The 13,457-nt window shown below is 43.9% G+C and overlaps 1 protein-coding gene across 5 annotated transcripts in view; it reads left to right on the plus strand.

The window, feature by feature from the left end:
- The window catches only part of LOC131218766 (probable protein phosphatase 2C 55), a 38,121-nt gene extending 24,961 nt beyond the window's left edge, over positions 1-13,160 (plus strand). For all 5 annotated transcript variants that reach the window (XM_058213546.1, XM_058213544.1, XM_058213545.1 and 2 more), the window contains 3 exons: positions 9,841-10,159; positions 10,246-10,395; positions 12,780-13,160. In XM_058213546.1, coding sequence (XP_058069529.1) covers positions 9,841-10,159; positions 10,246-10,395; positions 12,780-13,073 — 763 coding nt within the window. In that variant the 3' untranslated portion in view covers positions 13,074-13,160. The remainder of the gene's footprint in view (positions 1-9,840; positions 10,160-10,245; positions 10,396-12,779) is intronic.
- Positions 13,161-13,457: the final 297 nt, after the last annotated feature.

Here is a 13,457-nt window from a genome sequence, read left to right on the forward strand (position 1 = left end):
GGAATAAGAAAGATAACTTGGAATTACTTCGATGGCTTCACACCAAATTCCATTCACAAGAAATTTTCTTGCTAAAAAGAAGTAATGTTGAGAAATTTTATTCAGTATGTCCATCATCTCAAGTCTCAAGTCTTAAGCAAGTATATATTAAAAAACCTAAGCAAACCCTAAGTCTAGAACTATTCTTGACCGTCTGAATTCATTACAGTCAAATCAAAACATAAACTTCTAATAACCTAAAATAGAACTGAAAAATAAAGCAAAAATAAAGATGTGTTGATGCAGGACATGGAAAATTAAATATGATATGCAAGATTTCAGGCTTAGATCCTACCAATTCAGAAACAATCACACAAATTCCACGTCCCACATGAAAATCCAAACATACAATTAAAAAGGGGAATCTATATGCAGGTCCAAGCCGACACAAGCTAGGACTGGACCAATAAAAATTATAAACCAAACGATGTCAAAGGGAAATAAAATCAACTACTCATGCATAAAAATCAGTCCCTAATCCAAGGGATTCCCTAATTTCAATTCAAGGAACCCTAAGGTGATAAAAAGGGGCAAATCAATTAGGGATCATGTAATCTAGGGTTAGGATTCATGAAAAACGGCTATGAGAGGATAAAAGAGGATAAAAACCTGAGCCAAAAGATGATCCCGCTTGTGGACAACAACAATGGCCCAGACGGACGTGCGTGTGATCCCGGCCGCACGTGTGTGGGGCCCACTATTCAGAAAAAGGCCACCTTGGCCCTGGTCGGCCAGGGATGGACTCCAAAACTCCCAAATCTCAGCTCGATCCGATGTACGGTTTGTGCGTGGTGCTCCGCCAAAGTTTCAGCTCACCTGCGGGCTGAAGTCTGGAAACCTGCTGTAATGAAGAAATCTGATGCAACAAAAGGACATTCGAAGTACGGATGGTGGGGGAAGATGGAAAAAAAGATGATGGAAGATGGGGGTGAATTGAGATCGATGTGGCTTCGCACCACGGTAGTTAGCCCTTCGAAAAGGGAGGGCTTCGCACCCACTTTTGAATTCTTCCACAACTCACGAAGAGAGCAGAAAAATAAAGCAAGAATGTTTTACTAACTTCAATGAATCAAAAGAACTACAAGGGGTGCCTATTTATAAGGAAAATCCTATACCCCAAAACTGGCACCATTGCGCAACCTATTACTTAGCAATGAAGTAAACTAAAATAAAAACCAAACAGAGAAATCTAAAGCGTTCATAATGTTCTAAATAATAACAATAAGCAAAACCGAAAATATGAAATCAATCCGACGAGTAGGCCACAATCATGAGATCTCATGATGGGCTTTTCTTGACTATCGGGCCCACTTTTCTGAATCAAGACTTGTCTTCTAGCTAGGAGGCCCTCCCTGGACGTTGTCATCGAGCCAGATCGATGGTGGGGTCCTCCTTCTGCGTACGTACGTGCTTATGGGTGGTGGTGTACGGGCGTGTGTGTGCACGATGTCCTCATCAACTCTCCCCGATTGCGAAGATTTCGCCACTGACGAAATAAAACTCCTGAACCGCTCTAGGATGTCGGGATCAAGTCTCTGAAGCTCCTCCTCAGTGAGCCACGCGCTGTCCGAAGCTGGGCGTGACTTCCATTTAACTAGGTATTTCTGAAACCCGCCATCCGATGTGAAAATTATCTCATGGTCTAGGATTCATCTATTTCCTCTCTGGGTGTGTGAAGGCTAGGTATGGGAGGCAGAGGCTGGGATGAAAGGTCGGGAAGAGGCCATGGATCAAAGGGTAAGGTTGGGACATCAGGATGGGTGGGCGAAGGGCCGGACAAAGTATCAGTGGGTCCCTGAAAAGCAACTAGATCTTCCACATTGAATGTGGAACTAATTCCCATGGAAGGTGGAAGATCTACCTCATACGCATTGAGACCGTTTCGCTTTATAATTTTGAAGGGCCCAGCGCTACGCGCGTGTAACTTACGAACGGCCCCTAGAGGGTACCGCTCGGGCCTGATACGGACCATCACAGAGTCCCCAATATTGAACTCTTTGAAACGTTTATGTAGGTTTGCAGAAAATTTATAATGCTCACTAGTAGTAGTGATCTTTCGCCTGATTTCTTGATGCAATGAATGTATGTGATGCGCAAAAGACTCTACAGACTCTGATGGCCTATGGAACAATGACATGGGGATAAGATCAATAGGTTTCATAGGCTTATAACCAGTAACGACTTCAAAAGAACTTAGACCTGTGGACCTATTGACAAAACTATTGTATGCAAACTCGGCTATGGGTAGTACGGCGTCCCATGTCCTGGTATGCTCCCCCACTAAACATCGAAGTAAACTCCTTAGGCTCCTATTAACCACCTCAATCTGGCCATCAGTCTGAGGGTGGTAGGCAGAAGAAAACTGGAGCCTAGTATTCATCATGTGCCATAGTGTCTTCCAAAAGTAACTCATGAATCTCACGTCACGGTCAGACACTATGGTTTTTGGTAACCCATGCAGTTTGACAACCTCACTAAAGAACAGCTTGGCAACATGAGAGGCGTCGGAGGTCTTAGAACAAGGAATGAAGTGGGCCATTTTAGAGAAACGGTCCACGACAACGAATATGGAATCATGCTTTCGAATAGTCTTGGGAAGTCCATTCTGATGTCCTGCCAAGGGATGAATGGGACCGGCTGTATATAATCCTGTATTCTGTTTCCTCTGCTTTGCCAGTTGATAAGTACGGCATTGCCCTATAATTTTGGCCACGTCCCGCTTGAGGCTTAGCCAATGAAATCTATCCTCCACTAGGGCAATGGTCTTGTCACGACTGAAATGACCTGCAACCCCCCCTGAATGTAACTCCCAGACAAGAAAATCGCGAAGGGAGGTGCGTGGTATGCACAAGCGGTCACTCCTAAATAAATATCCGTCCAAAATCAAATACTCACTGTTAGCTCCTGACGGACTCTCTAATAAAGACATATACACAACCCTAAAATCTGGACACTCAGAATACTCCTTTGATGCGCTCAAGGCCTGTAACTTCAACGTTCATGGAGTTGAGTAATGCGACTCGACTCAACGCGTCGGCAGACTTATTCTCTACACCGGCCTTGTGCTTAAGCACAAAAGTGTACTCTTGAAAGAATTGAACCCACTTAGCGTGCCTGGGGCTTAATTTCTTTTGAGAGTTCAAGTATCTTAAGGCCTCGTGATCTGAGAACAAGACGAATTCTTGCGGTAACAAGTAATGTCGCTAATGGCGTAATGATTGCACTACCGCGTAGAATTCCTTGTTATAGGTGGAATATCTTTGCTTCGCTTCATTCAGTTTCTCACTAAAAAAGGCGACAGGGTGCTCTTCCTGGCTAAGTACTCCTCCTATGCCGACTCCTAACACGTTACATGCGACTTCAAAAGCTTTTGAAAAATCTGGAAGTCGCGTGATTGGAGCTTCGGTCATCTTGACCTTTATCTCCTTGAAGGCCTTCGAGGCGGCCTTTGTCCATTGAAACTCTTCCTTTTTTATGCAGTCCGTGATGGGAGCCACAATGGAACTGAAGCCTCGAATGAACCGCCTATAAAAAGTGGCTAAGCCATGAAAGTTGCGCACCTCATGAATATTGCGGGGTTCAGGCCAATTAACGATGGCCTTGACCTTCTCGGGATCCGCCGATACGCCCTCAGCTGACACAATAAAACCTAAGAAGATCACACTACTAGACAAGAACGCGCACTTCTTTAGGTTGGCGTACAACTTCTCGGCCCTAAGGTTCCCACAAACCTGCCTCAAATGGTTGAGGTGTTGCTCCTTAGTCATGCTAGAAATCAAGATATCATCAAAGTATACGACCAGGAACTTCCCCATGAAGGGTCTCAACACTTGGGTCATCACACGCATGAAAGTACTTGGGGCATTAGTTAACCCAAAAGGCATAACTAGCCACTCATATAGCCCATTCTTCGTCTTGAAGGCCGTCTTCCACTCATCACCAGGGCATATACGGATTTGGTGATACCCACTTTTGAGGTTGATTTTTGAGAAGATAGTAGCATTAGCCATCATATCTAGCATGTCATCAAGACGCGGTATGGGAAATCGATACTTGATTGTGATTTTGTTGATGACCCTACTATCAGGACACATCCTCCATGTGCCATCCTTCTTAGGTGTAAGAAGGGCGAGCACGACACACGGACTCATGCTCTCTCGAATGAAACCCTTCTCTAGGAGTTTATCAATCTGCCTCTTCAACTCAGCGTGCTCCTTTGGGTTCATTCTGTAATGTAGGAGGTTTGGTAGAGTTGCCCCAAGGATTAAATTAATGGCATGCTGTATATTCCTCATAGGGGGAAGCTGATTCGGTAAATCATCAGGAAAAACATCACGAAACTCATGTACTACCTGAATGGCCTCAGTGGGTAACTCTACGCTAGTCTCTGGTACACTCTCCCTAGCCACAAGGGCGTATATCATCGAGTCCGCCTCAGTCTCTCGCTCAAACTCTTTGGCATTCAAAATATGGAGCGGTTTGGACTTGGACTTCGACTCCTTCACTTCTTTTGGGCCACTCACACCACTCTGTGTGGTGTACTCTTTTCCAGTTGTATTCTTGGGTGGCAAAGGATTTAGCTTGACCTTCTTGCCCTCAAACTAGAATGTAACACATTTGAACGACCAAATATGGTAACATCCCTGTCATAGAGCCATGGCCTACCCAGAATGACATGACCCACATCCATAGGAGCAACATCACACCAAATCGTGTCTTTATAAGATCCGAACTGAATAGGGACAAGACAGCGGTGCGAGACTGGAATGGATGTTTCATCAACCTAGGAGACTCTATAGGGCTGAGGATGGGCTTCCAGCTTCAAGCCCAAACGACTCACAGTGCTAGTCGATGCCACGTTGGCACAACTACCACTATCCACGATCATCTTACAGCTCTTTTCCCCACATTTTGCATAAGTGTAGAAGATCGTGTTGTGGCGCCAGTCATCAGTGTTCTTGGCTTGAGCCAGGGCGCAACGCACAATTGCGAGGGTCACAGACTCTTGTGCTCCCTCTTCCTCATCACTAGGGGTTCCGACTAGCTTATATTCCTCCTCCTCACTATCACTCTCTGGGGACACTACTTCTACTTGCCCATCAATAAGGAGTACTTTGGTGCCCTCTCTCGTGCCGCATTGGTGAGCAAAGTGACCAAACCCCTGACACCTAAAACACCTAGTGGCTCCACTTCCACATGAACTAGACCTGACAATCTCTTTACCCTTATCATCCTTAGGTCTGGGCTAAACATTATGGGAATGTTTGTTTTGGAATCCCGTGTTAGGTCTAGCCCTAGAGGGGTTGGCCTTAGTACCGGATTCGCGAATGTCAAACCGCCTTCCCACAGATGCTTTAAGGTATTGCTCGACATCTAACACTACTTGGTACAACTGTTCGATAGTGTCTATGTCTTTGGCGAGCAATTCTCTCTTAATGTCAGGACAGATGCCTGTTTTAAAACGAGCAAGGGTGAGTACGGGGTCCTCATCAACCTCACAGCGGGTCGAGTACTCTTCGAATTTCTCAATATAGTCAGCAACACTCATGGAACCCTGTTGAAGAGACTGCCACTCAATCAACCGCATGCGATAAGAGAAAGAGAGGTACTTCTCTTTCAGCGTTTCTTTCATTTCTCCTCAATGAACTATTGAGAGTTCCCTAGCTCTTTCTTTTTTTCGCTCAACCGTCGCCCAAAACCTCTTTGCTTGACTCACAAGCTTCATCTTGGCGAATCGGACTCGTCGAGCATCCGACATATCATACCACTCAAAATAGTGGTCCATATCCAGCATCCAATCTAAAAATGCTTTAGGGTCTAAGTGGCCATCAAAAGTAGGGGCATCTACCCTAACTCCCTTGAGGAGTTGTGCATCTGGGTCATATTGATCATGATGTCCCTCACGGGGTGGGTGCACAGGTATGCCCCGATGACTAGCTCCTTGGCTGCCTCCATTCCTTGGTCTAACCTCCTGACCAACTGCTTGAGATTGGGCATCCTTCCCAGTAGTGGGGTTTGCCCTGAAGGAGGCCTCTATTTCTTCAAAGCGTTTATCTGTGTTGTTCCAAATGCTTATTCAAGGACTCAACTTGTTGGGCTAACTTGGCTACTATTTCTTGTAGTTGCTCCATGTTTAGTGTGGGGTGCAAACCGAAACTGCGACCTGTACGTGTGGGCATACGCTGACTTGCTCAACCTAAGGACCTGCTATGACAACTATATGCGTCTAAAAACTAAATGACCCTACGAGACTCTATATGAAGGAGACTACACACTGTTACTAAAATTCAGCTATATATGATGGACTGAATGCATGAAGGACTCAAATAAACTAAACCCTAAATATGTGGTGAATTCCCTTACAAGAACCCTAGGCTTTGATACCAAATTTGATGCAGGACATGGAAAATTAAATATGATATGCAAGATTTCAGGCTTAGATCCTACCAATTCAGAAACAATCACATAAATTCCACGTCCCACATGAAAATCCAAACATACAATTAAAAAGGGGAATCTATACGGGTCCAAGCCGACATAGGTGAAGACTGGACCAATAAAAATTATAAACCAAACGATGTTAAAGGGAAATAAAATCAACTACTCATGCATAAAAATCAGTCCCTAATCCAAGGGATTCCCTAATTTCAATTCAAGGAACCCTAAGGTGATAAAAAGGGGCAAATCAATTAGGGATCATGTAATCTAGGGTTAGGATTCATGAAAAACGGCTATGAGAGGATAAAAGATGATAAAAACCTGAGCCGAAAGATGATCCCGCGTGTGGACAGCAACAATGGCCCATACGGACGTGCGTGTGATCCCGGCCGCAAGTGTGTGGGGCCCACTATTCAGAAAAAGGCCACCTTTGCCCTGGTCCGCCAGGGATGGACTCCAAAACCCCTCAAATCTCAGCTCGATCCGATGTATGGTTTGTGCGTGGTGCTCCGCCGAAGTTTCAGCTCGCCTGCGGGCCGAAATCTGGAAACCTGTTGTAATGAAGAAATCTGATGCAACAAAAGGACAAATTCGAAGTACGGATGGTGGGGGAAGATGGAAAAAAAGATGATGGAAGATGTGGGGGTGAATTGGGATTGATGTGGCTTCGCACCACGGTAGTTAGCCCTTCGAAAAGGGAGGGCTTCACACCCACTTTTGAATTCTTCCACAACTCACGAAGAGAGCAGAAAAATAAAGCAAGAATTTTTTATTAACTTCAATAAATCGGAAAAATCCTATACCCCAAAACTCGCACCATATGCGCAACCTATTACTTGGAGATGAAGTAAACTAAAATAAAAACCAAACAGAGAAATCTAAAGCGTTCACAATGTTCTAAATAATAACAATAAGCAAAACCTAAAATATGAAATCAATCCGACGAGTGGGCCACAATCATGAGATCTCATGATGGGCTTTTCTTGACTATCGGGCCCACTTTTCTGAATCAAAACTTGTCCTTTAACTAGGAGGCCCTCCCTGGACGTCGTCATCGAGCCAGATCGATGGTGCTCCTGCGTACATACGTGCGTAAGGGTGGTGGTGTACGGGCGTGCGTGTGCACGATGTCCTCATCATGTGTCATATGGCGCCAGGATGATCAACGTGCAACAAGTACATCCACACGTGATTAACGGCCTGGATGAATGTGGTCCAACGTGTCCATGACTTGGATGTGCAGACTAATGTCCATACACCTAAACTCGAGTCTCCTAACATATCCAATGGTCCGGATCACCAAACTGATGTGTCCAAGATATCCAACGGCATGGTCTAATGTTTGTAACGTCCAAATGTGGTCCAGGTTAGGCCGGTTGACGTCCAAACAGTTCAAAGATGTATCAATCAGTTCCAAATAAGCAACCCACATGCATCTTTCCAGTGTGGGGTCTTAAAAAATGCACAACCATGTATGTGGGGTCTTTAACGCAGCTACGAACTCAAATTGGTTTCATTGTGCCCCACGTAATGATCATCTAACCATAATGAAACTGGGGCTGTGGCCTCAATTCTCCTCCTCCTCCTTTGATAAACTCGTGTAGGTGCAAGGATGCCCTCATCATTTTGTTCCCATCTCTCTGTCACATGCCACATTTGCCATGTGTCACATGTGACACTGTCCATCTCCAAAAATCCTACATGCCATATGTGCTATCATCAATCTTCAAGCTCCCGCATGTGCCGTTATGCACATGATCCACATGTGCCAATGCATATCTTCAAGCACCCCACATGCACTAGATGTGCCACTGTCCATTTTATGCTCCTTATTGTAGGTGTTTTACAAACAATGTCCAGGACACTGTTTGGCTCAGAACTTTACTTGCTTCCAAACAGGCCCTTAGACTCAAGGATGGACCTTTGTTGGGTATACAACCTAATTTGGTTTTAGAGTGGATCGTGAATGACTCTTTATTGTGATTTTTATCTGCTTAGAACATGTACAGATTCCTTGAGGGGTACGCATTTTCCATGCCCCTGTCAGGTACTTTTTGTCTGTTTCATGGTTGAAGATGCTATATGACTTCACCCGGTGGCAACAAGCCAGTTGGTGCCTAGCCTGGTAAAGTTGGTTTGATGTCAAGCAGGCAGCAAGTTGTCAAAACCGTCCTGCTGCTGCTGATATGGTCATCTAAAAAAAATGATGGTGATAGATCACATAGTTATTGGATGGTTATAGATCACATATTTGCTCATACGGTTAAGATTAAGTGTTAAAAACAGGAATAGTTTCTTATTGTAGTGTTTATGAATCAAATACCACATATATGCCACCTATAAATGGATCTTGAAAGGGGAGGCAATGTCCTCTCTCACTACGAAATATGAAGTATTCAGCTTTCTTTTCGGAGAAGCAATTCATATAAATTTCACAGTGACCTAGGAGTAAGAAAACAACATCCATTGAGTCCTCAATTGGTTTGGAATATGCACAAATGATATGAATGTTCTGTTCAATCAATAGGAAATGGCAATAGTTAACAACATTTCCTAGTATTCATGACGAGCAATTAACCCTCAAATTGCAGTTACGCTACTTTCAAGTCCAAGATGAAGTAATGTAACTGCCATTTGAAGCCCAGACCCTCAATATGAGGAGGTTATGCCATTCGCTCGAATACATCCCAACATATTACAGTAAGATACGTTGGGACCTTACCCTTCAAATCTGGACCATCTTCCAATTATCCAAACCGTGTATGACGATGTTTCTCTGTATGGTGGATATACAAGAAATAAAAGCTCTCAATTGGATTATTTCAACCCCTTTTCAATTTGCCCCTTTTGCCTTGAATATGGACAATCATTATAGCCTTCGTGTAATCGAAGGGTTGAAATATTCAATCTGAGAGTTTCTTCAGGCATCCCAATCCAGGGGGGGCCCATCACATTAACAGTTTCAGTCATCGAAAAAACCCAAATCCAGCAGCCAGTCCTGGTGTTTCTTACTGTAATATGATGGGATGTATTCAAGCAAACTTCTAATATGAATTCATTTGAAGGAAATAACAATTTGATTATTTCCACCTTTTTAGACTAATAATTGCAATTCTATTTCATTGTTCATCCAAACACTCCCCTAACTTTATCAAGGACAAAAGTTCCAAAAAACCTTAACCATTACTGGTAACATCATTTCCTGCCAGTTGGGTCTAGCTCTATGGCTCAGTGGCAGATTGGCTCTTTTTCAACACTGAGACCAGGGATCGAGTGCCCAAGAGGTGTGAGTGTGTGTTTAAAATAAAAAATAAAAAAAATCATTTCCTGCTAGTGACTAAAGGAAAAAAGGAAAAAATGCAGGCAGAATGCTAGTGTTAAACCCCTGAAGATGATTCCCGGATCATATTACCTTCCAAAGCCAGGCACGACCCGTGGGGAGGACGCTCATTTCATATGTGAAGATGAGCAAGTAATTGGTCTGGCAGATGGAGTTGGCGGTTGGGCCCAGTCGGGTATTGATGCAGGAGAATTCGCTCGAGAACTGATGTCCCACGCAGTCAATGCAATAAAAGAGGAGCCCAAAGGCGCCATTAACCCACTCAGGGTACTACAGAATGCCTTTTCAAACACCAAAGCCATGGGAAGCTCGACGGCATGCATTGCAGCACTCAAAGACCAGGTTTGCTAGTTTTCTGCGTAACTTTAAAACCTTGTTTGCATCAATTCAGAAAATTTTGGGTCCAACTTCTTGTTTTCTGGTTACAGCACATACATGCCTTGAACATTGGTGATAGCGGTTTTATTGTGGTTAGAAAGGGAAGCGTCTCCTTCCGTGCACCCATGCAACAGCACTTCTTCAATTGCCCATTTCAACTGGGGAGCGGTCCTTACAGTGATCCACCCACAGCTGGAGAGGTCAGTTTAGTTGATGTACATAATATCCTACTACTATTTTCTGCACTTGTGTCTACGGTCAAATGTGGGGTTGCAACTGCATTGGGCTGGGCCAATGCATGTCCAGGTGTGGTCCAGAGCTAATAACCTCAACCAAGGTCCAAACTAGCCCATGAGTCAAGGAACTAGGCTCAGGCTGCCTCTGGTCCATCATTCAAATTCTCAGCCCATCCATTTAAATACATTGGACTGGGAATGGGCTTATTTGATTGCCTTTAGGCAAGAGATGAAAGCCAGATCCAGCCACATTAGCTGTCTGGCATTAAAACTCAGGGTCATCTCCAACCTATGGGCCCCAAGCCTCAACCTAAAGCTGGCGCAAAGCAGGTGGACTTGGGCTGGGCATGGGTGACTAAGCCCAGTTGCAACCCTATTTGTAAATGTTGGGGCGAACTGGCTAATGACCATTTCGAATGAGAGGAATTATGCAGTCCATGACAAGAGGGCTGCAGTTTGCATAAGCAAGGCACATGGTTTGGTTGTTCTAATGGGCCCCATTGAGCATGGACAATGTCTGATCTTTTTACCATTTGTCAGTGCTGCATTTAAATTCAATTTTTAGGTTTGAATGATGGACACTGTTGAACTTTGAAAACCTTTACAAGAAAAAAGATTCAATCGATTTTACACGCCAGATTCTGGCAGATCTTTCTTTTAAGATTTTTATCATGTCAAATTCAGCTGAATCACCTTAATTTTCACTTTCTAGATATAGTTGTACACGAGTCGAACCAAGTCGAGCTTGGCGCAGCTCGGCTTGGTCAGCAGGCTACCCCAGATTGAACTCGGCTCGGCTCGGTCTTCGAGCCTGACTAGCAGCTCGGCTCGGTCAGCAACTCGGGCCAGCTCAAGCCAAGTTTGAGCCGAGTTTGAGTTCGAGCCTACGAGCTGAGTTCGAGTTTAGGTTTTATAGTTTTTAATATGTAAATATATACAAAATATATATACTTAGTGAACCTGATCCGAGTCAAATTGATTCGAACCAAGTCAAGTTCGAGTCAGTTTTGAGCCGAGCTGAGTCGAGTCAAGCGAGTTAGCCAACCTAACTCGGTTCGTGTACAGCTCTGTTTATAGAGTTAGGAATTCAGATGACCATTAAGAACCATTAGTCATGAAAAGTAGTTGTGCATGCATGGATCTATCCATGTGTGCATGCAAAGGGATTTGTAATGATATATAGATATGGAGAATCTGGTAGGGAAGATCTCTTATACTGTGTATGGAAACTTGCACCAGAGGGGCTATACAATCAATGCTTGTGGAGGAAGTTTGTACAGTTCCTTTCAGGCTGACGGTCTGTACAAGTGAGGCTAATGGTCCAGTTGATGTTGTGGCCCGTACATGAAAGACAACCCAGTGGCCAAAAAATAGATGGCTAAGAAAGAAAATACAAAAGCAGTTCACGCTCAAAACCAACAAAAAAAAAAAGGGGTCAAATATCCTACGGTTAGGGTAGTTGATTTCGGTGGGAGTGGAAAATGTTTTCTTTCCTAATGCAGGTGTCTTAGTGTCTTCCCCAGTCGGAGGCCGTATTCTGTTTGTTTGGGGCATTGCACATCTAATAAATTCTTTTATCAATAAAAGAAAATCTATGGTCAGGATCTTCTAGTATGTGTATTTTTTATGCCCGGGCTATCCATGGTGAATCATATCGGCAGTTTTGTCACTGAAACTGTCCGCACAAACTGTAAAATCTGAACCGTGGACTTGCAAACCATAGTTAATAAACTAAGAATAAACACAGGAAGTAATTTGATGAAGGGTGTGATTCAATGAGAGGGCCCTCATGTAAGGAGTTAGAACGTGTGTGATTGATCTGGGCGGATAGCACACATGCATGTTGAATTTGGATTGAAGACTTCGTTGTTTTTCTCCAACCATCTATTTTTCTATTTCAGGTTTAGCCTGCCTGATCGACTTATCAACATTGTTTTTAATCCAGTCTGTTCAGTGTACCCTTCCTGATGAATGGCCCAGATCTCTGACAGGTTGTCCCCTCACATGAGGACCCCCTCTTTGAATCACACCCTTTGAGAGATGGCTGTGAGAAACAAACCATTTTATGATTCCCGTAATAGTGCTTTCACAAATGTGAGATAGATTCAAGAAACAGGGAAGCAAAAATTGCACCTTGAAATGTATTTTCAGGGAATGAACTCTCGGCCGGACATTGTGTAATGCCTTGTTGTACAAATGCCCAAGGTGTGTATGATTGGAAAACGGGTATGTATGTGTAAATGTGCAGTTGGGTGTATGCTTTATATATATAAATATATATTTCATTGTGTGTGGTGTCCAGATTTCTGAAATTTCTTGGTTGATCTTTGGATTTGGATAACGAACAGGAAATGGAGTTTGGTCTCGTGACGGGGGATGTCATCGTTGCTGGCACGGATGGGCTGTTTGATAACTTGTTCGATAACGAGGTGGCTGAGGCCATACTTCAGGGGAATAGAGATGGTGTGGGCCCACAGGAGATGGCTTCAAGGCTAGCCAAACTTGCATGGGAACGAGCCCATGATAGCGAACGTGTGACACCATTCTCCATCGCTGCCCGAGAAGCTGGATACAGCTTTTCTGGCGGAAAGATCGATGATATCACCGTCATTGTTGCCAACGTTACGGATGGTCAAGCATGACAGGTGCTTTAAACAAATGGGTTGGATGATAGGCTGGTATGTTTCTTTCATTGTTTTTAAAAATAGTTGGTAATGGCCAGTTTCTAAGACGTTTTGCGTCTCATGATCCAATTTGTAGGGCAATCCAGACTGTCCAAATTGATGACCCAACTGCAGGTGGAGCATGAGCGGGAAATTGCACTGAGAAGATGATATTGACCATCTGCATTTTCCCTTTTGAATTTGGACCACTCATTATTTTACTTTTAGCCATTCATTTGATAGCCATTAATTGGATGATCAGGATTTATGGGTCATTGTAATTTAATGGGACCCACAATTTCGATGGTCTGGATTACATGGTAACAGATTCAAGGAGTCGTCACCAGTTACCACCATTTTTTC

Source organism: Magnolia sinica, chromosome 11, assembly GCF_029962835.1.
Source record: "Magnolia sinica isolate HGM2019 chromosome 11, MsV1, whole genome shotgun sequence".
In the NCBI taxonomy this organism is placed as follows: Eukaryota; Viridiplantae; Streptophyta; class Magnoliopsida; order Magnoliales; family Magnoliaceae; genus Magnolia; species Magnolia sinica.